Source organism: Kogia breviceps, chromosome 10, assembly GCF_026419965.1.
Source record: "Kogia breviceps isolate mKogBre1 chromosome 10, mKogBre1 haplotype 1, whole genome shotgun sequence".
Lineage (NCBI taxonomy): Eukaryota > Metazoa > Chordata > Mammalia > Artiodactyla > Physeteridae > Kogia > Kogia breviceps.
Genome location: NC_081319.1, coordinates 39,532,590 through 39,555,179, shown reverse-complemented (window position 1 = coordinate 39,555,179; position 22,590 = coordinate 39,532,590). Strand labels below are relative to the sequence as shown.

At 55.6% G+C, this 22,590-nt stretch overlaps 2 protein-coding genes across 44 annotated transcripts; both read right to left on the bottom strand.

The window, feature by feature from the left end:
- Window positions 1–147: 147 nt before the first annotated feature.
- QARS1 (glutaminyl-tRNA synthetase 1) lies at window positions 148–7,680 on the bottom strand. Of its 2 annotated transcripts, none has more exons than XM_059075131.2 (24): window positions 7,531–7,680; window positions 7,237–7,384; window positions 6,754–6,863; window positions 6,522–6,597; window positions 6,247–6,311; window positions 5,637–5,690; window positions 5,451–5,511; window positions 5,042–5,113; window positions 4,088–4,173; window positions 3,836–3,922; window positions 3,302–3,401; window positions 3,109–3,187; window positions 2,919–3,027; window positions 2,689–2,819; window positions 2,488–2,580; window positions 2,237–2,374; window positions 2,063–2,150; window positions 1,796–1,939; window positions 1,576–1,680; window positions 1,298–1,390; window positions 1,056–1,183; window positions 896–962; window positions 696–821; window positions 148–281 (listed from the first exon to the last, which is right to left on the bottom strand). In XM_059075131.2, the coding sequence occupies exons 1-24, from the start codon at window positions 7,645–7,647 to the stop codon at window positions 231–233; spliced, it is 2,328 nt and encodes a 775-aa protein (XP_058931114.1). In that variant the 5' UTR covers window positions 7,648–7,680; the 3' UTR covers window positions 148–230. The 2 variants fall into 2 exon arrangements, with proteins under 2 accessions (XP_058931114.1, XP_066900394.1); XM_067044293.1 differs by having other exon boundaries at window positions 7,237–7,433; window positions 7,531–7,675.
- Window positions 7,681–10,898: 3,218 nt separating this feature from the next.
- USP19 (ubiquitin specific peptidase 19) lies at window positions 10,899–22,493 on the bottom strand. Of its 42 annotated transcripts, none has more exons than XM_067044275.1 (27): window positions 22,300–22,493; window positions 20,535–20,794; window positions 20,251–20,289; window positions 19,951–20,079; window positions 19,731–19,864; window positions 19,355–19,657; window positions 19,022–19,238; window positions 18,735–18,891; window positions 18,560–18,631; window positions 18,329–18,444; window positions 18,006–18,226; window positions 17,728–17,923; window positions 17,516–17,649; window positions 17,248–17,406; window positions 17,053–17,163; window positions 16,456–16,566; window positions 16,270–16,371; window positions 15,366–15,506; window positions 15,152–15,270; window positions 14,795–14,932; window positions 14,369–14,682; window positions 14,153–14,263; window positions 13,814–14,030; window positions 13,578–13,730; window positions 13,316–13,476; window positions 13,056–13,234; window positions 10,899–11,395 (listed from the first exon to the last, which is right to left on the bottom strand). In XM_067044275.1, the coding sequence occupies exons 2-27, from the start codon at window positions 20,656–20,658 to the stop codon at window positions 11,279–11,281; spliced, it is 3,975 nt and encodes a 1,324-aa protein (XP_066900376.1). In that variant the 5' UTR covers window positions 20,659–20,794; window positions 22,300–22,493; the 3' UTR covers window positions 10,899–11,278. The 42 variants fall into 42 exon arrangements, with proteins under 42 accessions (XP_066900376.1, XP_066900374.1, XP_066900384.1 ...); XM_067044273.1 differs by having other exon boundaries at window positions 19,016–19,238; window positions 22,300–22,489; XM_067044283.1 differs by having other exon boundaries at window positions 18,006–18,220; window positions 22,300–22,475.
- Between the last annotated feature and the right edge of the window lie 97 nt (window positions 22,494–22,590).

Sequence of the window (22,590 nt, the reverse complement as noted above, 5' to 3'; positions counted from 1 at the left end):
AGGCCTCAGCCCTCGAGCATCAAGAAGTGCACCAGTGGTTTCAAAGCTGTCAGTACTGCTCTGTGTGTAGCGTACCTTCCCCCTCCCCCAGCATGACTCTAAGGCCCTCGGGTGCTAGGAGACCAGAGACATAACACAGACCCCAGGGGGATTTAGCTTTTCTTTATTGACATGAAGCCTGGGTACCCCTCGCCTCCAGAAGGATGAGGTAGGTCCATAGGACTTCCAGTTCACACTTTTCCTGGGTCCTCCTTCAGTGTGACAGTCCGGTTGAAGACAAGCTGGAGGACAGAAGGGGAGGAATGACCACCAAGCCAGAACCAGGCCAGAAAGCCTAAGTGGGTCTCACCAGACACTCCACTCCAACCCTCACTTCATCCCAGAGGAGCTGAGGGCCAAGAAACTCTAGTTATCAATAACTTTTTGACTTCGGCTAAAGGACTGGATGGCTCTGGGTCTCCATTTTATAAGAATTACAACAATCCCTATGCCTGCCCCTTACCCTGAGGAATAAGAAAGGAAGGGTTCATACAAAATTTTGTGCACGGACTTAACCTCTGATCCTGTTTCCTCATCGGTAGAACATGAACCCCACCTCAGGTGGTGAAGATTAAGTAAGGAAATGTCAGCAAAGTGCTTGGCACAGAGAATGGCAGCCACCACCATCACTGTTGTGGAAAGGTATATTCAAGCACCTGTCCCTGGCGGCTGTCTGGATCCACAGAAAAGTAACCAAGCCGCTCAAACTGGAACTTGTCGAAGGGCTTTGCCAGGGCCACAGAACAGTCCACTAATGCTGCCTCGACCACTTGTAGTGATGCCTGTGGGCAGAGAACTCAGGTGGCCATCCAGCCAGAAAGGCCCACCACCCTCACCCCATACCTATTGAGCCTACCGGGTTCAAGTCACTTAAGAATCCACCAGGCACCTCAGCAGGATCCTCAGGATTCTTGTGCTGAAATCTGCAGCCAAAGTGAAGGTCAGACTCCAGCTGGGCAGCCACAGCAAGTAGTGCCCATCTTGTACCTGCCCCAACACCAGCTCTGTTCACTCACAGTCGCTCGTAGAGGCGAATCTCACATGTCAGAGGCTGTGATACCCAGTGAATAAATGCCTTGGGCTTTTCTCCAGCATCTGCCGGTCTGCAGGTCACCTCAAGGCTTTCCACACAGCCACTGGGGCCCTGGAAGTCAACAGGCCTGCAATCAGACTTGGACACCACTACCAGGACTGCAAGCTGCACCCAGATCCTCACCCCAGCAGGCACTGTAGTAGGAAGGCTGCAGCTGGCTCTCACCTTGACAACATGCTGCAGCTCGATGATGTAGCCTGTATGCCTCAGGCCCACGGCCTGGCCCCACGCCAGGCGCTTATAGCCTGGCTCTGGCTCCTAGAGGTAGGAAGTGGGGTGGACACAAGAGGCTGCAAGGGTCGGTCGGGCAGGTACAAGAGCCTTCCTATGTCTGGCAAGGATTGGTTTGACTGAAGCAGGGAGTAGATGGACTGATAGAAGAGATGAAGGGCCCTCAGGACTGGGCCCAGGAACAAACAGGACCCTTCACCACCCCCATTTACCTCTTTGAAGTCAGTTCTTTCAATGAAGACAATGGGTCCAAAGGGAATCTGATGGAAGCCCTTGGTCTCATCAGCTGGGAAGCTGGGTACCTGAATGTCCAAGGACTATAGTAGGAGATAAGTGTCTGAGTCACACTAGGCACTGGGATTCCCACACCCAAACCCAGGTGCACCCCCCCCCCCCCCACACACACACACACACACTCTGAAGGAGACTTACCTTGGCAGCAGGAAAATTGGTGATAACCACCTGTAATGGCTCCAGCACAGCCATGGCCCGAGGGGCTGTGTCATTCAGCACATCACGCACACAGGCTTCTAGCAGATGTGGTTCCATTGTGGTCTGTGCCACTGTTACTCCCACCTAGCAGAAAAGGACAGCATCAGTCACAACCACAACCACATACTACTGTGCTCAGCCCCCACCTGCCCATTCAGCCCACTCGGCTATACCCGAGCACAGAAGTTACCCGAGCACAGAAGTTACCCGAGCACAGAAGTTGTTGATGGCCTCAGGCGGGAAGCCCCGCCGACGTAAGGCTGTGAGCGTGAAGAGCCGTGGGTCATCCCAATCCCTGTGGGCGAGGTGGTGGTGAGAAGACCTTTGGCATCACATGCTACTAGTACCACCAACCTTCATTAGCCAAAAAGCCACACCTACCGCACAGCGCCAGCTGCCACAAGCTGGAGAATCTTCCTCTTAGAGACAACAGCATAGTGCAGATTGAGGCGGCCGTACTCCCACTGCACAGGACAATAGACGTCCAGTGCATTGCACAGCCAGAAGTAGGAAGAGCGTCTGGGGTGGGAGGGCAGAGTCAGGACTGGCCACCTCCAACCAGGGAGAGACCGGCAGAAAGGGCTGCTGGAATCCCACTGGCCCTCCCCTCCCCACGGGGCCAGCTCCCTCACCGGGCCTGGAATTCCTTGGTGCAGAGTGAGTGGGTGATATGCTCGATGGAGTCACAGAGGCAGTGTGTGTAGTCATAGGTGGGGTAGATGCACCTGCAGGGCATAGGCAGTGGGCCCCACCATCCAGCCCCACTCTGCCCTACCCATGGCCCACCTGCCACTCTACAACTCCGCAACCCCACCCCCCAAGCTCACACCCACCAGGTGTCCCCTGTGCGGTGGTGCGGTGTATACTTGACTCGATAGGCCACAGGGTCCATCTTGCCATCCTCCATCACCAGCTTCATCCGCAGTGTGGCCTCACCCTCTGCAAACTTGCCCTTGCGCATTGCCTGAGAGGGAGCAAGGGCTCAGGCTGCCACTCAGCACAAGGGCATCTCATTTTCAGTATCTTGGCCCACCTAGACCCAATTGCACCCCCAGAGCCCCACCTCAAAGAGCAGCAGCGACTCCTCTGTGGGACGGTCTCTCCAGGGTGAGGGCAGTGGGTTGTGGCCTTTGAGTTCCTCTCCTCGCTGGTGGCACACATAGGCCTGACCCCTATGAGGAAGGGGTGTGAATGCTCAGCATGGCTGTACCCTGGTCAGCCTGCCTGGCTCCACATCACAGCCCTGGCCTCACCTGCGGATAAGCTCCTCGGCCCACGCATACAACTGGTCAAAATAGTTGGAGGCATATGTCACCTTGTAAGGCGTGTAACCTGGGGCAGAATGAGACGGTATTAGCAACCAATCAGGGACACCCAATGGCAGGCCATGGCCCAGGGAGAGGCCCACTGATAAGCAGTTCTGCCCAGGCCTTCCCCAACCCATACCCAGCCAGGCCACCATGTCGCAGATGGCAGTGAAGAACTTTGCTTCCTCCTTCTCAGGGTTGGTGTCATCAAAGCGCAGGAAACAGATCCCATTGTTGGCCTAGGAGAGTTGCAGTATCTGTGAGCTCCCACATCATCAGCTCCTACAATCCATCTCGTCAAACTGGGACATTCTCGGAGCTCTCCCACGTCAGAATTGAAAATATCTTTCACTCACCTTCCCGTATCTAAATGCCCTAAACAAGGCATCTCATACTAACATGGGACACAGCATAGCCTCTTCCTAAACCCAAGAGGTTGCACTGGGAAATTCCCCAACTGTGAACTCACTGCGTCACCAAGATTTTCCTCAACGAGCCCAGTTGGGTGGATTCCTAGGTATCTGTCACACATTTCTAGGTATCCCCTCCAAGGCCTCTGTCTGCTCTGGGACACTTTATGGGAGCAGCAGGAAAAGTAGGGATACCTCTCTGGTACCTAGTCATGGGGGCAGCAAGCAGTTACCCTGCTTGCCAAGTCCCCAGACACACTCACCTTGGCATAGCCAAAGTTGAAGTTGATGGCTTTGGCATGTCCAATGTGCAGTATTCCATTGGGTTCTGGCGGGAACCGGGTACGTACCTGAGATAAGAGGAATGGGAGCAGAGGAATCAGGTCAGAGCTCAGACTACACTAAAGGATGACCCTTCCCAGGGAGGCCATGGTGATAGGTAAGGTGGGGTAGTATGGAGGCAGCCCCAGGCAAGTGATAATGGCACTAGCTAGCCTGGCAATACTCCTACACACCTGTCCTCCAGTGATCTCCAGGTGCTGCTTCAGTAGATCCATGGTATGTGGAGTGGTCACATAGCCCGGGGTCTTGTAGTTCTCACCTACCAGGGCCAGAACAAGCCTGATGATACCAGGCTGCAGCCCAGGGCTCCCTATGCCAAGGACCTGACTACAAGAATTGCTATTAAGATCCAGCCCTCCACAAGAAAAGGAAACCCTATTACACTGTTGGTGGGAATGTAAATTGGTGAAGCCATATGAAAAACAGTATGGAGTTTCCTTAAAAAACTAAAAATAGAGTTGCCATATGATCTAGCAATCCCACTAATGGGCACATACCCAGACAAAACTATAATTCAAAAAGATACACGCACCACTACGTTCACAGCAGCACTATTTACAATAGCCAAAACATGGAAACAACCTAAATGTCCACCGCTAGATGAATGGACAAGGAAGATGTGGAACATATATACAATGGAATATTACTTAGCCATTAAAAAGAATGAAATAATGCCATTCGCAGCATTATGTATGGACCTAGAGATCATACCACGCAAAGTAAATCAGAAAGACAAATACAATATGATATTACTTATAGGTGGAATTTAAAATACGACATACATGAACATATCTACAAAACAGACAGACTCACTGACATAGAGAACAGACTTATGGTTGCCAATGGGGGGAGGAGGGATAAGGGAGGAAAGTACTGGAAGTTTGGGATTAGCAGATGTAAACTATTATATATAGGATGAATAAACAACAAGTTCCTACTCTATAGCACAGGGAACTATATTCAGTATCCTGTGATAAACCATAATGGAAAAGAATACATATATGTGTAACTGAGTCACTTTGCTGTACAGAAAAAATTAAACACAACATTACAAATCAATTTTACTTCAATAAAATTTAAAAAAAACAAGATACAGCCCTCCACAGAGTTTCAACCTGCCTGCTCACCAGGCTTGTGGAACTTAAGTGCCTCGCCTCGGAGCTGCTCCATCAGAGACAGGGTCTGAACAACAGCCTCACCTGCAGAGAATAGACCAAGGAAAACTCATTCTCTGGATATAGCTACCACATCCAGCTCAGGGAGGTGCCTGTCGATACTACCCATATCCTGCAACCAAAATAGAACCAAGTAGTCCCCTCTTCCCGCAACCCCAGAGACAAGAGATACACAGCCAGATTTCTCAGGCCTCCTCTGACTAGTTCCTGGGAAAAGGAAACACCAGAAATTCCAGTCTTGCAGCAGAAGACAGAGTGTTGACTAAGCCAACGGCCTGAGGAGTCTGGGCTATAAGGACCCATCAGGTGGAAAACCCAGAAATCAAGGAGTTGAATGTGACAGGAGCCTCAAGCCTCTCACCATTCTCCACCACATCCTTTGCTGTCCTTCGGTCTGTTTCTTCTGGCCGAGCCTTTGCCACCTGAGAGAAGTTCAAAAGTCGGGTCAAGGTCTCGAAATCACTGGGGTCAGATACTCCCTTCCCCAGCCTGAAGTTTCACCCTACCCCACCTCATCCCCAGGACCCAAGACCATGCTCAGTCCCACCTTTGGCTTCTTCTCCAGATCAGTCTCCGTCTTGGGACCCAGGAGGTGGAGGACCTGAGCAGAGACCAGAGTCAGAGCTGGGACAGGAGCCCATGACTGACCCCACCCACCCATCCAGCTAAGGGCTTCTTGGTTCTGTCTACTGGCATCACCTTGAAAAACCTACCTAGCCCATCCCACCTCTGCTCCTCACATGGTTCTGTGGCCTCAAATGCTTCTTCCCCTCCTGAGGGTCCTGGGCTCAGGTAACAAAAACAGCCATTTACGGAAAGGTACTGTGGGCCCAGCATCAACATATGCCATCTACCTCAACCATCACCCTCTTGTGATTCTCTGCCAGCACGCTGAGATGAAGGCCACATGACCCTTATTTACAAGATGAGGAAACTGAGGTTCAGAGTAAAGCAACTCACCTCAAATTAGGCAGAACCCAGAGGCCCAAGTCTTCCACTGTCCAACCATGTGCTGCTCCCTCTACCCCAAGCTCTACTATCCACCATCAGAATAGGAATAGGCTCTCTTCCCCTCCCACCACCATTTATCCCTCAGTGGACTCTAGACACTGTCTCTGGCAGGGTCTTTGCCTGCTTCAGCTCAAGGAGGCACCCACCTGCATGTCTACTTCGTGCTTGATCATTTTGCCATCTGCCCACTTGAGCGCAGCCCGAGCCTCTCCTAGAAATATGGGCAGAGGAAGATGCAGAAAGGCAAAGCAGGACATTGCCCACCCTCTTTCCCAAGAAAAGAACCTGGCTCACCTCAAAAAACACAGCCAGACCACTTTTAAGGTGTTCCTATTCCTCTTCCCACCTCCCTCTCACCCATGCAGAAGAGAAGGCATGACTAGAGAGAATAACATAGTCCCCTGCCCCAGGCCCCGCTCACCCATCAGCAGCCCCATATTGAAATGGTAACGCTCTACTAGGAGCTGGGGTCGGTGGCGATTTATGGCAGCCTCCACCTACAGAAAGCCAAACCATATGGTTCAGGAAAGTGTCCTTCAGAAATGCTCTAGGAACGCACACCCTCACCCTGGGTCTTCCTGGTTGGAAAGGCTGAGCCACTTCTTTTCAGGGTCAGTACTAAGGACGCAACCGATGCTTGGGGAAAGACTCACAGCCTCCTCAATCTGCTCTGGGGTCACCACAACGCCCACGCCGCATTCCTGCTCAAAGTCCATGGTGTTGATGGGGTCCAGGGGATGACTCCGCACATACTCAAGGGCAGCTGAAAAAAGAGAGCCAATGAATTTGTGGCATCTCAGCTCCAAGAAGTAGGAAGACAAGAGCCCTAATCCGATCCATGAAACCCCAATTAGTTTGGCCTCCTGGGAAATTGTCTTGCACCTCTAGAGAAGCCTTGAGGTCACAGGAAAGAAGCATGTGCTCTGAGGGAAACTCTGCCTCAGACCTACAGTTCTCTAGTCAGTCTCACCAGAGGTGGCCCTCTCCATCCCTCAGTGCCAGGGCCTGGGTTTAGAGGAGAATGCAGAACTAGTAATGCAGAGAGACGCTGAGGGACTTCGCAGAATGGGTAGATAGGGATCTCGGCTGAGAGGAGGGGTTGGAGGTGGAAGCGGCAGGACAGGCAGGGGTCTCACCGCTCAGCTGGGTCTCCGTATGGATCCTCCTATTCGCTATGTAGCTCACGAGGAAAGAGAGACGCCGCGGATCCCGGAGTCGGGAGGCCAAGCCATAGAGCAGGGTCCCGGTAGCCTTGTCGATGGTGCAGCCCAGAGTCTGTTGCGCCTGAGGTCAGAGGGGTCAGGAGATAAACCCCATGCCCAGTAAGAAAGGCCTGAACAAGACAAGGTAGGTTGGTTGGGGGTCAGGACCCGGCCTGGCGCTGCGTTGGGGAACAGTCGGCAGCCCGGACCAGGGACTTGGGTTCGCACCTGGGTCGCCGCCTCGCGCAGCTGCGCGCTCAGAGCCGTGTTCTTGAGCGTCTCGCGGGCCTTGTGTTCGCTCAGGCCGAGGCCGGTGAAGAGCGACAGGGAATCCAGAGATGCCATTGCTGGGACGCCGGAAACCGAAAGAAAACTTTGGGGCCAATCTGCACATTGGCATTAGGTCACTGGCCAATAGGAGAGCGACGCCGTCAGGGAGAGCCAATGGTGTCCTTCCTTGGCGGGAGGGGGCGGGGCTCTCCAGGGTTGTCAGCGCCATTGAAAGGGCAGAGGGCGGCCTTTCCTGCCTTTCGAGGCGCTTCACTTCCGTCTTCGTGCTCCAGGTCACTAGAAGGGGTAGTGGCGACGGGACTTAAGGGGATGATTTGCCGCGGACATGGAGGGAAGGTGTTCAGCACCAAGGCAGGAGGCAAACATGGGCATGGCCCTTTGCTCTTCGACTTTTCTCCTTCAGCCCTGGAAACCTCGGGACCATCCCAATTCTGTTCTTGGGAACAAATGTGAGTCCCTATCACGTTTCTGACTCAAAGCTTTGGAGTTGTCACGGAAACATTTGAACAAAATGAAGCCCGGGAAATTCTGTCAAGACTCGAGCACAGAGAATGTCTGAAATGGCCCATCTATGGGCCCCAAAAGTCTGACACTTTTTGAGCACCCACCTGGATACACACCTGGCCAGGAAGGGCCTCGCATAAGTTCTGTGATGATTTGTTTAAACTCTCCTGTCTGGGACTTCCCTGGTTGTCCAGTGGTTAGGACTGTGCATTCTCACTGCTGACGGCCTGGGTTCAATCCTTGGTCAGGGAACTAAGATCCCACAAGCCACGTGGTGTGGCCAAAAAAAATCTCCTGTCATACTTACCCCCCTTACCAACGCATGTGTATGTCAGGAAAATCACAAGCAGATTAGACCTTGAAATCCACATGCAGGTGTTTGACAGGATATTTTATTGAAGTTGGGATAGGGTGGGACAGAGGAGGTAGAATAATCGTGATGATGTTCTTGGGGGTCTCCCCAGTCTCTCATTGGACTTCCAGGACCTGCTGAGAATCATTAGGCTAAAACTGAACATACAACCTGTTTTCTTTATGGAACTGGAGCTGCTGGTGTGACATGATGAGGATATGCCCAAATTTGGGATGGGAACTCAGGCTCTTAGAGGCCTTATCACTGATACTACCGGACCTTCAAGCACTGGGCAGGATCCTGACTGCAGTCTGTATCCATAGTGTATCCTTGTTTGTTACTATATCCTACTAACGAGCAAGTCCATTTCTGGGCCCCACATGATGACCACATGCCAGGTTCTGCCCAGTGCCACACTCCACATCAGTATCCAGAGCCAGTCCTGTGTCTTGGCTCCCCATGGCGCCTTGGCCCCAGCCTGATGCCCAGCCCAGCCAAGGCCAGGAGCAGGCATTAAGCAGGAGTTGCAGTGCAGTGGTGCCACACACAGGCACTAAGAAGCAGAACCGTAGCCACGCCAGCCCTGTGCTGAATCCACAGCTGCGGTGTCTAGCTCACCACAAAGATGCCTAAGATAAGCAGAGTACCTGATGCCACCCAAGGACTCATTACAGCACCATGACCACCAACACTAAGTCCTGCAGGGTCTAGTGATGGCCCCCTCAGTGGGGTCAGGGCCTGTACCCTCTTCCCTGGTTCCCTCATAGTGCTGACCCTGTGGCTCCATGTCACAGGATGAGGCAGTTGCCCCTACCAAGAATGCCACAAGTAGGCAGTGGCAGGCTAGCCAGTCCTCTGGAGCCCTTTGACTTGCACAGAGCAGAACCATGAAGTTGGATGTGTGCATCCCCAGGGTACTGGCTTGCTCGCATAAGCCTCTGGCACTACTTCAAGGAAAATCAAGAAAACAATGAACGAGGAGAAAAGCCGGGGAGCAGCCAGCAAGGCCCAGCTGTGGCATGGGAAGAGGCAGGGTCCAGTAGCCAGACCTACGGACAAGTCCCTGTGGCACAGGCTGATGCAAAGCAGCAGCAGTGGCCAGTGCTGAGGGCCATGGCAGCCTTCTGCAAATGCCCCAGAGGGTAATGTGGCAAGCTCAGCAGCAGCAGGGCTATGGTCAGAGGTGGACAGAGCCCCTTGAGTAGTGCATCCAGCACGTGCAGATCACCAGTGGCCAGACACTTGGGGCTGCACATAGTGAAGGCCCAGCACAATCCTGTTGCAGCCCATGCCTAGCAGCCCCTCCAGCAGTGTGCCAACACCAACACCCAGCTTGGCAATTCCACCATTACTGCAGGGCCTCACAGCCAGCAGCCCAGGCCCCTCTCCAAGGCCAGCAACCCCGCATGGCCCTTGTGCTGTTGTCCCAATAGAAGAAACCAACACTGGTCACAAGGCTAGCTTTCTCCAGGAGCTCCTTCTGTTCTCCACCACCCCTAACTCCCTAACTCCAGCCAAGGAGTACTAGCAGGGCCCACATGCTAAGCTTTTTGTAATACTGACCCTCAGGCTTGTGGGCAGGATGGACCTGCCAGAATCCTGCCCCACCCCTGCCTGCCTTACACTCGTTCTGGCTTACCTGAACACCTGCCTCAGGAGTACCTTTGCTCCCCAACTCCCCCCAGCTGGAGATGCCCAATCCTAACCCCAAGCAGTTGAAGAGAAGAGGAGGCAGCATTATCCATGAAGAGAGGCAGAGGCTTCTCACAAGACTTGCCCTTGTGGTATGTGTACAGAAGGCAAGCCTGCTGGGACAAGCCTGCAAACCCACTGTGGGTAAACAGCCTGGGGCAGCTGCCAGAAGCCAAAGTTTCAGGGAATCAAGGGAAGAAATGGCCTGGCAGGACCCCACACCCTCCCTCCCACAGGAAGCCAGCTAAGATTAGCTCTGGTCCTCTCTGCCTGTCCTTTTGGAGCAGGGTCTCCTTTCCCACAGCAGTTTTTTTCCTGCTCTGTTCTCCCAAGGGATCCAGGTGGTTTTCAAACTACAGCAAAGAAAGACCTAAGAAAAGAGACTTCTCTCTACCCCCAAGTACTTTCTGACCTGCTGTCTGGTTGTCAGCCCCAGGCTGCTCCAATGCCTGCACCTTTTACCCCATGCTGTCAGCTTCTGGAGCTTCATGGGGTACACTCCACCCCTTGGGTGTGAGGTACCAACAATGTTACCAACCATAGCTGCCTCCATGTGGGACCCAGAACCAGTGGGATCAAAGGACAGGGGTCAGGCCCCAAAGAGCTGATGGCAGTGGGGGCTTCACGACCCAAAGGGCCTGAACTGGAACCTCGTCATCTGTCCTCAGACCAGAGCACTTCCAGGGTCTTTAACACACTGACACACACACACACAGGTTGGGAAGAGGAGGTAGTCACAGCACCTGGTGTATCACAGTGACCAAGTCTGCTTATTTGTCATTTATTTTTAAAATATATTTAAACAGCAGCAATCACTTCCAAAATGCAAAAAAAAAAAAAATTACAATTTTTAGAATAAAATTATAATGTTTATAATGCGAGTCAGAAAGAATTGAAGGTACAACTGAGAATCAAATCACGCAGCACTGGGTGTGGCTGGAGAAGCCAAGGCCCACTGGTTGGGGGGTCAAGTTGACAAGAAGTCCCAACCAGTGAGGTTTCCACCCTCAAATCATACCCCCCCAACTCCCCATTGACGAAGCCAGTGTTCTCTAGGTTAGAGAAGGAGAAGCATCAAAGAGCTGGCCCTCTGTGGGGGATCCCCCAAACCCAGTCCCCCCACCAGCCAGGGACCTGCTAATCGACCTCCTCCATGTTGCTGTAGGTGGGGGCTGGGCGGTCCACAGGGGGGGCGAAGCGTTCAGGGGCTGTCCGCGTGGGGGCCACCTCGGGGGCCTGGCCAGGGCCTAGTCCCTGCAACAGAATATGAGGACAGGGGTTGGGGGCTGCCCAGTATGCCGCCTGGCATCCCGGGGGTGCTGGCTTGGAGCCCTGGCACCCAAGGGAGGGCCCCAAGGCAGGCGCAGACAGCAGCGGCGTTGAGACAGAGAGACGAGATCGGCCTGAACAGTCTCGCTTTATTAACACTTTAAATACAGGAAGCTGCTTGGGCAGGGCTAAGCCCCAGGCCAAGGGTAGGAGCAGCAGGACAAATGGACAGACAGCTGGATGGGATACCCACCCTAGGATGGTCTGCCCCTGCAGGAGCAACAGTCCCCACCCTCTCCCCTCAGATGCACACACTGAGGCCCAAGCCCAGAGTTGGTCCCCACCACAGTGGCAGGCATGGCCTGGCGGGCAGGTAGGTAGGCCAGCTCACAGCAGCTGCCTGCAGGCAAGCTCATCTCCAGGGACTCTGGGATACCAGAGGATAGAACACGTTGAGCACGAGGGCCACCAAAGCTGCCACGGTGCCCAGAACAAAGTATCGGAGACAGCCCTCGTCTGGTGTGGTAGGGCCACGTGGCGGGGGCCCCACCCAGTCCTGGGGCCCCCAGGGACCCAGGGGCGCAGGCCCCTCAGGTACTGGCTCCTCCTCGGCCTCCAGCTCCTGCCAAATCCGGGAAGCCTACGGTGTGTGGAAACGGCCATCAGCACCCAGGGCGGGGGTGAGGGAGTAGGGGGACCCAGTGTCCCCAAGACCCCTGGCCATGACAGTCCCGCCCAATGTAACCGGCGCTAACCCCCTACATCCCAGGTCAAGCGGCAGAGAAGTGGGCAGGCAGGAGCCAAGTGGGCCACTCACAGGGTTGCCTAGATGGAGAGCACCACAGTGGGCGAATCTTGATAGCATTTTGGCCTCAAGAAGCTCCCCAATCGACATACAACTTCCCCGCGGGGGTTGGGTGGGGGTGGGGGTGAGGGTTAGTTGGTCAGTTTTTTAGCCCAGGCTTCCCACAGAGGAGACTGGCTCATGGAGGACAGAGCTGCCAACCCCAGAGTCATCTCCTGGCTCCCTCCCACCTACATCCAGATCCTGATCACTGTCTGAGTCTGAGCATAGCGGGCTCAAGGGAGGAGAGGACAGCAAGGAGACCAGTCCAGAAAAGAGTTGCAGATGTGCCCACCAACCAGGCCTATGGCATCCCATGTCAGTAAGAGAGACAGAAGATCCCGAAGGCAGAGTGGGGACAAAAGCTCACCTCAGAGAGTGACGGCCACATTAGGCTATGGCCTGCTGGATAGGCCCTGTCCTGAGTGCACATCAGAACACAGGGACGATCACAAGTGAGGGTCTGTGGGCTAGCATGTGGGGAGCATGCAGAGGGAAAGCTGGGAGGTGTCAGGTACAGTCTGTTCACACCACTGTACCCAGTGAAATTTGGAGCAGCTACTTGGCCTGTAGCCTATGCACACACCAATGGCAGCGTGTTGCCGTGTGTGTACCTCTGTAAGTATCCCTGCAGCCTGGGAATCGCTCTGGCTAAGGCTTTGATGTAAGGGAACCCTGTCTGTGACTCTTAAAAATCCCAAGGTTCCAGGGGCCTAGGGCTGTAGGAGAGGAAGCTGTGCCCTATCCCCGCCCATCTGTGAGTTGGGCCCCACTAGCCTGAGCAGCCTCCCCGTGCCTCACCTGGCTGGCAGCAGACTCAGCTGCAGGGTCTAGGTCTGGGTGGTGTTCAGAGTGACCTGCTCGGGGGGGCCTCTCCACAGGAGAGTTCCGCCGGCGGTAGAAGAGTACATAGGCATAACGCGTCACGACCTGGCTCTCGTCTACTGTTGTCACCGTGCTGTCATCAAACAAGCGCCAGCCTATGGCAAGGTGGGAAGAGTGTGAACATACCCTGCATCAACACCCCTACCATCTATCCTGCTGGCTGCATGTGCCCTCACCCACGTCGCTGCGCTGGCTGCTGCGATCATTGGGCAGGCGTGCACAGGCAGTGTAGTGGCCACCGATCATGCCTCCATAGTGGTTGATGACAGCATACAGGTCATAGCTGGGCAGCTGCTCCTCTTTCTGACCGATACAGAACTTGCTCAGGTCCAGGTTCCTGTGGTACCAGCCAGAGAGAGGTGAGACAGTCAACAGGTGCCTTGGATGCCGACCTTGGCCCCCATGCCCTGACTACAGTCACAAGGGCCTACTGCTCACCGAACAGGGAACTCCACCAAGTCATTGATCTTGTCACGCCAGATGAAACTGCGAAAGGAGAAGCGCTTGAGCTGCACGATGAGCACATTCGGCAGGCGCCACAGCAACAGCTGCTTGGAGGCCTCGCGGTGTTGTTTGCACTGCGGGCAGTACCTGACAGGGGACAGAGGCGGAGTAAAGACCAACAGACCTCCACTCCACTCTTCCCCACTACCTGCCTGCTGCCCTGTCCTCACCAAGCCTCCTCAGGTGCCAGCACCTCAGGCCGCGTAAAGAGGTTCAGACACTGGTCCAGAGTGAAGTGGCCAGCACGAGCAGCCTCACCAGCAGAGCCTGGATCCTCAGCACATTCCAGCTCCTTGGAGGCTACCAACACAAACTCCTGCAGGCGCTCATTGTTCCGCCAGACTAGAGCCAGGCTGCAGTCATCACCCAGCTCTAGCGGGGTGTCTCCTGGAAACGGGCAGGGAAGGGAATCATGCAGCTGTGGAGAGCGGGCAGGGAAGGGAATCATGCAGCTGTGGAGAGCAGCCAGCCCAACCCACGCCAGGGGTCCCTCCCACGGCCTCAGACACCTTTGTCCTCTAGCCGCTGCTCTCGGTTGGATGCATCAATTCTATAGATAAAGAACTGGGGTGTGTGGGAATTCATGGCTTCACTTGGGTGTTGGTACCCGGGCACAGCAGCTGTGAAAGAACATGATAATCAGAGCTTTCCTGTCTACCAGAGCCTAAACAAGCTTCCTCCAACCTCCCCTACCCCAGCTCCAGAGCCTTTCACCAGACTTTTACCTTCAGGCCGGGACACCCTCTCACCAGCAGGCAAGGAGCCAACTTCAATGGGCCCACTGGCCAGCATCTCAGAAGAAATTCCACTGGTACTGGGCACAGAACTCCGATCAGGGGATGCCCAAGCCCGGGGGACCCCTGCGTCCCCCTCAGCCACAGAGGTCACCATCTGGAGCTCCGGTGGCTGAACAGGGTCCCTGTCATTGTCCCCAGCCTCCAGGGAGCTAGTGGACAGCAGTGTGTTGCAGCCAGGGCCCTGGGACTCCAAGGCCATGCGGCCAGGCTGGAAGGGTGGCTGGAACACACTCACAGAGTACCTGGTAACAGGCAGCAAAAGCAAGTAAGAATCCAGACCAACGTGTCCGACAGCTCTGCACTCCACCCCCACCCCCCACCTACCCCACCTTAATCCAACCACTGGGCACTTACCGGGCATAGCCCTCTAGCAGCTGAGCAAGACGGGCATAAGTGAGGCGTGAGGCAGGTACACTGACCAGGAAGGGGTAGCCAATGTTCTCAGGGCGGCAGAGGCCCTTATGGTCAGGCCAATGGGTTTTCTGACAGAGCCTGGAGAGAAGGAGGAGGTTAAGACTAGAGCCTTAGCCCCACCTCAATACTAGGGCTAGACCAGGGAACTGGGTATGCCAGCCCTGCCTCCCCCAGGGTCTGGTAGAGTGGGGTGGCAAGTAGAGGGCTTAAAATATATGTGCCTTTATGTGGAGAAGAGGTAGGGCAGCAAGTGGAAGGTGGAGAGGAGGGACTGGGGGAGACCACGGGAGTCCTCACTGGTTGCAGTAGCCCACGCGGTAGCAACGGGTACAGCGCTTCAGCTTCTCATCCTCTGACTGCTGCTTCCGCTGGCAGGCTGCACACTTGGAGATGGGTATGCTGGGCACCTGGGGGCGCTAGGGTGGGTCGTCTGCCTCAGTGAGGCCAGGCCAGGCAGGAACGCCCCCCTCCCCCATCAGGGCCCTGTGCCATCAGGTTGGCCACCACTCACCTGTTGCACCTCTAGCACCACCACCCGCTCCTTAGCCAACTCTGGGGATAGCAGCTCAAAGCAGAGGAGCATGTCGGAAGGTGACACAGTGTCCAGTGAGTGGGAGGGCAAGAACACACGATGGAAGCGATTCTTAATCACCTGGGGACAGAGAACACACAGATCCTATGTGAGGACAGGCCCTTTCCCTGGCCCTGCCCCAAAGCACAAGAAGATCTGACCTTGATCTTGGGTCAATGGGGGCAGGGTTGGGGATTGTGGCCCAAAAGAAGCATATGCCTCTGCTGGCCCCAGCCTCAGTGCCCAATGGAATAAGGAGCCTGGTGCATCACAGAGAATGAAAAGACCAGGATTGGGGCAGGTATCAACCATACCAGCTTACCACACCAAAGGCCTCTAACCGGCTGTCAACCAGTGGGCCCTGTTGAGACTGCACCATGGTTACTATGGAGAGGCCACATTCAAGGAGGCATCTCCCTACCTCTACCCCCCTGAGGTAAAGGGACACTACCAGGAAGTAGGCTAGGAACCTTTGGAGAAAACCAGCACACAGATCTGGGAAAACAGGAGGGAGAAGCAGAATGGATGGAGAACGTCTATAGCTGGTGGATGGCTAGTCCTGCAGCTCAAGCTCCTTGTCTGAAGAAGGAAGAGCAGCTGGGGGCCAACAACAAAAGGGGGAATAAATCCAGATGATGGCTGGGAACTGAGAACACCTCAGTTACATAGCCCAAATGCCTGATTTCAACCATGCCTCAACCAACAGCACCCCACCTGTCTCTGTGCAGTCACACGTACGTTTGTGCGTACACGTACAGTTGCTAACGATCGTACACACGTATCTGCGCACTGCAAACACAGACACGTGTCCACGTGCTTAAGAGCCTTGGAAAGACAGACACACCTCAGCCAGACGCAGGTTCTCAGGCTTCACGTGGACACTCTGAGACAGGGAGTCCAACACTTCACTTGCACTGGAGTTCTCCTTGCTGATGCTCACCAGAAACTGTGGTGACGAGAATACAGAGTCCACGGTGGGAGGTAGGTCAGGGTCTCTGCGAAAGCCCAGCAATACGGGCTTACTTCTCACCTTGACAGGCTTGCTGTGGGGCTCCCGGGCAAAATAGAAGACGGGGAGAACCTTTTGCTTCTGTGGCAAGGGCACCGGCAGGTACAGGAACGGGTCAAAAGTGATGGAGACCTGCAAATGTACAGTTGCCGCTGGGTGGCCACAGAGGGAGTGGGGGGCAGGATGCTTGTGCCCTGAGAGCCCAATCCATGCCCTTGGATGACTCTCAGGGTCTTACAGCCAACCAGCAAATTCTCAGGCTTGACAATACTAGATGGACCAGAAGAACCGTTAGGAGAGAAAAATCCCTGTTTCTGGTAGTTCAGTCCTTCCTCAGCCAAGCCACTTTAACCATCTGCCCCTCACTTGCACACCTTGTGCCTTTCCAATCTTACCCATCCCCACCCCACCTTATATCACCCAAACATCACTTTTACCTCAGTCAGGAAGCCTACCAAGCCTGAGCTCTGCAGCCCACACAGCGCCTAAGCCCTCCCCCTCACCTTCTTTACCCAAATCTTGCCCTGCAACACATAAAGATGCACATGTCTCTGACCCCATTCTGACCAGGATAGCTAAGACAAGCTGGGGGTGTCTTTCTAGGAGAGTCCGTCACACCTTTGCACACACGGGGCACACCAGCTTCGACTTGTACTGGCCCTGAAATAGGTCCACGATGAAAGAGTCATTCCTCATCTTGTGCCGCTGCCAGGCTTCCTCAGCTACCACCTGAGGAGCAGAGTGGTGAGAACCGAGGAGACCTGGGGACTGGGACGTGCATGAGACATGCCCACCTCTGCCCCCAACTCTGACCTCATCAGGTCGCCCATCTGAGTCCACGGTCTCCGTGTAGGGCTTATTCTGAATACGGTTCAAGTCCTCGTGCAGCCCATCCAGCAGGAAAGCCATAAACTCCTGGGCATCGTGCTGTGCATAGCCTGTGAACTGGCTGGCCTTGCTCGCCACAATGGCCTGGCAACAGGGGCAAGATGTGAGCATGGAGCCCCAGCACCCACCATGCACCCAGCTGGCTGGCCCTTCCCACCCTCTCCAGCCAAGAATAGGAGTGGCCACAGATCACCTTCAACTTGGAGGGCTGGAAGGCATGGTGGGTTCCCTTCCACAGCGCCCGGAGCAGCACAGCAAAGCCGATGGCCAGACGCCCGCCAGTCCCCAGTGGGTTGTTGTAGTTGATCTCGGCCTCAAAGGAGCGGTCTAGGGACAGCAACCAAGTAGAGATGTGAGCAGGGGAAGATATCCCCCATTCCCGAGGCTGCAAGCCCCCGTTCTCACCGTGGAAGAAGTCCCGCAGCTCCCGAGTATTGGACAGAGACTGGATGACACTGTTCATGAAACAGGTGTTGCCTAGATTGACAAGGCCAGTGAAGCCCGGCAGACACACCTTCTTCTCTTCCTCCTCCTCTTCCTCCACGCTGTCTCCACTCACCGGGCTGTGGGGCATTGGGGGCACCATACATGTGGGCTTGGGCTGTGGGAGCAAGAGGGGCATGAGACAGCAGCCCTGGGCTCTCCAGCCTTCATCCTTGGCCCTCCCCACCCAGGATTCTCACCGATGCCAGGTGTGGCTCTGGCTTTGGGGCTACATGCTCCATGGGGGTGCGGGCTGCTACACCATCTAGGCCTGTGTCCTCAGATCGAGCCTTGGGTTTCTCCTTCTCCACAGCCCGGGCTTCCTCCTGGCCTGTCAGGGGGTGGGGGGTACCTCCCGGTGGGGTTGAATCCAGAGGGGTTGGACCTGTCGGCACGGCTACCTTTGCACCACCCACTGCACCTTAAAAAGGGGGAATGGTGGGGCTGGTGGTTAGCAGCATGTGGCACGGGGTGGGGGTCTGGGTCATGAGGACTGGGCAATGAAGGGAGCTCGTGTGCAGACCTCGTGCAGCTGGGGCCTCCAGGCCCCCCCAGCGCTGACTCTGCCGCTTATGAAGGCAGATGTCGATGCGAGAGGCCGTGAAGCAGAAGGTGCACTGCTCTGGCTCGATCAGGTTCCTGGAGGAAGAGGCTAAACTCAGAAACTTAGGTGGAGGGGATGCAGGGCTAGATGGGTCAGGGGGATGGAGCCCAGGATGGAACAGGCACAGTGGCGGAGCTGGGCACCACCCACCTGAGCTTCACCTGCCAACGGAAGATGGTGTGGGGCCCACAGCCTGGGTGCAGTCTCAGGAAGTTTCCATCCCTGCAGAGGCAGAGAGCAGGAGAAGAGGCAGGAGAAAGAACATGAGACGCACTGTCCTGCCTGAAGCACACTCTCTGCCCTGTGTGTCTGCCCACCCACCCACCTGGTCTGGAAGATAAGCGTGAAGTCCTGCTCGCGGAAAAGCACTCGAGATGTGTCCCTGCAGATTTCCTTCACGTACACGTGCACCACCACTGAGTCCGGCCCCTTCTCATACGAGTCATTCTTGACAAATGCCAGGTTCACCATGGACTTGGGCTCTACGTTGAGACCACATCTCAGCACCACACAGGACAAGTCCCAGCCTGTTCCTACTCTACTTCCTACCCACCCACCAACCTTGCAACCCAAACTAGAGCTCTGCCTGCCCACCCCCAGCCCCACCTTTACCATCCACCAAGGCTGCAGCATCTGCTGCCACTGCCATCTCCTCTTTGGAACGATCATCTTTCTCAGGGTCTCTGCTCGGGGCCATGACTGGGGACACTGGGTCATTCCTGGGGGCTACTGCCTTGTTTCCTGTCAAAAGTGCTAGATTCTCCTCTGAGCCCAGGAGGCAGGTCTGGGGGTTCAGTGGTGGTACACGGAGCTGTTCCTCAGCCTCAGCCTGTTCATGGCGAGATTGTGGGCAGGATCAGCCCTGGGTCTGGCAGGCGGCCCCCTACTGCAGTCCACACCCTTCCCCCTCACCTCCCAACTCCCAAGCAGGCACCCCACTCTCACCTGGGTGGCCGGCTCAGCCAGGAATTGGGGGGCATCACCCCGGGGTGCAGGGCCATCTCTGGACCCTTCCCCCTCCGGCCCTCTGTGGAGATGCACAGCCCTCTTGGCGCTGGGCCCTGCCTGGGCCCCAGGGCCAGCCCCTGCGCCTACCTCACCACGGCCCTGGGCCCGCTTCTGGTTCCGGGCCTCCTGTTTAGCCCGGCGGGGCTCAGGGCCTGGGTCCAGGGCAACAGGAGACAGCTCCTGCCCATTCTCCTGGCACCGCAGCCCTGGCACCAACTCCTGGGTCCCAAGAGGTTTCTTCTGCCAAAGATACAGCAGTCAGGCCCTGTTAACTACACTGAGTATCCCTACCCTACTCTGCTCTGGAACTTACCAGGAGAGAGGGCCATGTGAGCAGAGGCACCTTCTTGGGCAGTGACAGCTGCAAGAGGCCACCTTTGCGAGCCTGCACTTTGGTGCAAGAACTTTCTATCTCAGCATAGAAAACACCACCCCACTGCTGACCACCTGGCAACAGAGTGGGAGCAGTGAGCTGGGGTGGGGGATATCAAAGGATTCAAGTATACTGCTGGGCTCAAAGCAGATGGACATACCTGGAAGCCGCACCACACAGTCTGTGTCTGTGAAAGCAGCATCTACCTCCTCCAGCCGCAGGGGACCGGCTCCCACACGCAGTTTGACAAGCACCTCATCAGCACTCTGCCTCCAATCAAGCAACAACTCTACAGAGGAAGTGTCAAAAAGACTGTGAAGGTCTCCATGAAATTTTGATGGGGGTAAGCAGATATGAGACACCCAGCCCTAATGCAACTGCTCTAGATAAGGGCTATATCCCCAGTGCCCCCTCCTCTCCCCTAGCACTCTACCATCCAAAAGGTTTATTCATTACTCACCTTCTTTGGTCAGCTCCTCCCGAGGAGTGAATGCTGACCCTGACAACAAAGGAAAGAACAGGAAAAGGATGATGGACAGTCAGCCTCGAAGATTCTAACATCCCACCAAACACCATCTTTAAAACTTCAGCCAAGTACCCCAACTTCAAAGCTGAGGCTCTCCCAGCCTGCCATTGGTCCTTCTCTCAACATCAGACCAGGATGGAAAGAACAGCAAAAAAGTCATCTCCCAATCCCAAATCTGTATGCTCAATAGGAAGGGAGGAGGGGAATGCCACTACCACCTCTCCTAGGATCTCCATCCTTGCTCTCCTGGTTTGCTCGATCCTTCTGCTGCTTCTTACTGGTGGCCTCCTCCAGTCCTGGGGGCCCTCTCCTTGGGCCTGTGGTGCTGGCCCCACCAGACATCTTGAGCCGCTTGGGTGACAGCCAGAGTGCCCCGGGGTCGGCAACGGTGTCTGGGTCAGGGCTACGGCGCTTTCTTCCTGGCCCAGCTATCTTGGCAACTCTTTGTGGACAAATTCTCCAGCAACGAACTGACAGCCTAACGAGAAGGGGACAAGTGATCACTACCAAGGCCCAAAATTTGCTCCTTGGTTACACCCAGGGCTCAGCAACCTGGGACACTTCTAAGCCTACGGAGCAATATCTCTCTACTACCTGATGTAGCCCTAGATACTCTCAGACTATTCCTAAGGGAGAATAAATAATGCAAGTAGAAGCAACCACTTCCGGCTGAGCCTCCTAGATGCCTGCCATACAGACCCACAAAGAGAGAAGCCTCACGGAGGAGATGTCAGGTCAAGGCAGCCATGGCCGGGACCAGGCTCCTCCAATCTGGAGAGGAGCCATAGCTCCAGCCCACAGGGCTGGCGCGCTGAGCTGGGTGCTCACTTTTCCTTCACTCTCACTGGCTGCTTAGTCACCACCCGAGAAGTAGGAGGAAGGCAGGAAAGGAGAAGACAGACAATTAAACAGCAGGAGGACCAGGCTCCGTGGCTGAAAACAGGCCCAGCCCAGGTGCTACCACTGCCCAGACATAACCTTGAGGTTAAGGAGCCCCACCTGCCACCCGCCAGTTCCCACCCTCCTCTGAACCTGCTTCTGTGCACTGCTTGGTTTTTGTTTCTGTTTTCTTACATCTGGAGAGCCTCCTCTCTCCAGTTGCTCTCCTATGCAAAGAGGGGCCTGCAAAAGCTAAGGTGAAAAGGGTATTCAGATGTCACATTTCCCTTTCAGCAGCATCTCTGCCTCAGGATGGGCATGCAGTCTGAGACTGAAACAGACATTATCCCCTTCCTTCCCATGTCCACCCCCTCAGCTCTTAGCCAGTTTCCCACAGACCCACCAGTGGATTCTGGGCTGTTTCTCCATCCAAAATAAAGTTCTCAAAATTCAGATAAGGATGGGGATTAACGAACCATGGATCCAGTACCCCTGGCAGCCACAAGCATGGCCTGAGACAGTAGTAGGACGGATAGTGACTAGTCTGTGTTCCCCAGAGTGTGAGTGTGTGGGTGTGGGGAGCGGAGGTTTGGCGGGGAACGGGGGGATTCTTCTACGGGTCAGCTGTGGGACTGGTGGGCTGGATCTTCAGTGACGACAGGTCCAGAATCGAGGGGTGGACATCTGCCGCCTCTTTGCTCCCAGGCCCCAGCTGAAGGTCGCGTCCCTACCCTCTCCTCCTGGGACGTTGAGGAGGGAAAGGGGCTGCCTAGAGACCCAAGGTGGCCTAATACGGCCGCGCGGGGTTACTGACCACAGACCAGCGCCCCGGCCGGGCTGCGACCCAGCTCCAGCCTCCGAACCCTGGGCCCGCCACCACCTCCTCCAGGAAGCCGCCCTCGCTCGCCGCCAGCCCCCTCCGAGACGGCACGCCGGCCACAGGCTTTAGTGTAACGGCCCCGCCTGCATCTGTGGGCCCGGCACGCCGCAGGGCTCGAGGGGTGGAGACTGGTACGGCCCGTGACCTTGAACAGGTCGCCCCAGGCCCGCGTCTCGGCCTCCCAGCTCCGGCGACACAGGCGAGCAGCGGCCAGCCCCACTCACCGAGCGAGGCCGCTGCAGCCAGCCCTCTTCGGGCCCTGGCAACCCGCTCTCGGTTCCGGTTCCGGCGTCAGGTCGGTTCCGGTTCCGGCGCGCCCCTCCCCCGTCCCGGCGCCGCCACCACCGCCTCAGCTGCTTGTTTTGTTTCCACTTCCAGTTACGGCCGCGGGTGCCTGAACGCAGAGCTGGTGACGCACTTCCGGCGGGAGCAGCTCCGGGGCGGGCCAAACAGAGGAGGCGGGGCTCCGGTGCCTTGGCCTTGGTGGGGCCCTGCTGGTGGCAGCTTTTAGGTAC

Bases quoted from the DNA above. Each gene is read 5' to 3' on its own strand.
- QARS1 (XM_059075131.2), bottom strand. From the start codon at position 7,647: ATGGCATCTCTGGATTCCCTGTCGCTCTTCACCGGCCTCGGCCTGAGC. The intron at 5,114-5,450 runs GTGAGAGGCTTG...TATTCTCTGCAG, and splicing joins AAAGGATGTGGTGGAGAATG to GTGAGGCTGTTGTTCAGACC. The intron at 1,391-1,575 runs GTAAATGGGGGT...TCCTACCTCTAG, and splicing joins AAAGAACTGACTTCAAAGAG to GAGCCAGAGCCAGGCTATAA.
- USP19 (XM_067044245.1), bottom strand. From the start codon at position 21,624: ATGGAGAAACAGCCCAGAATCCACTG. The intron at 19,239-19,354 runs GTGAGAGTGGGG...CGCCATGAACAG, and splicing joins TGGCTGAGCCGGCCACCCAG to GCTGAGGCTGAGGAACAGCT. The intron at 17,407-17,515 runs GTGATCTGTGGC...CCCTGTTGCCAG, and splicing joins TCCAGCCCTCCAAGTTGAAG to GCCATTGTGGCGAGCAAGGC.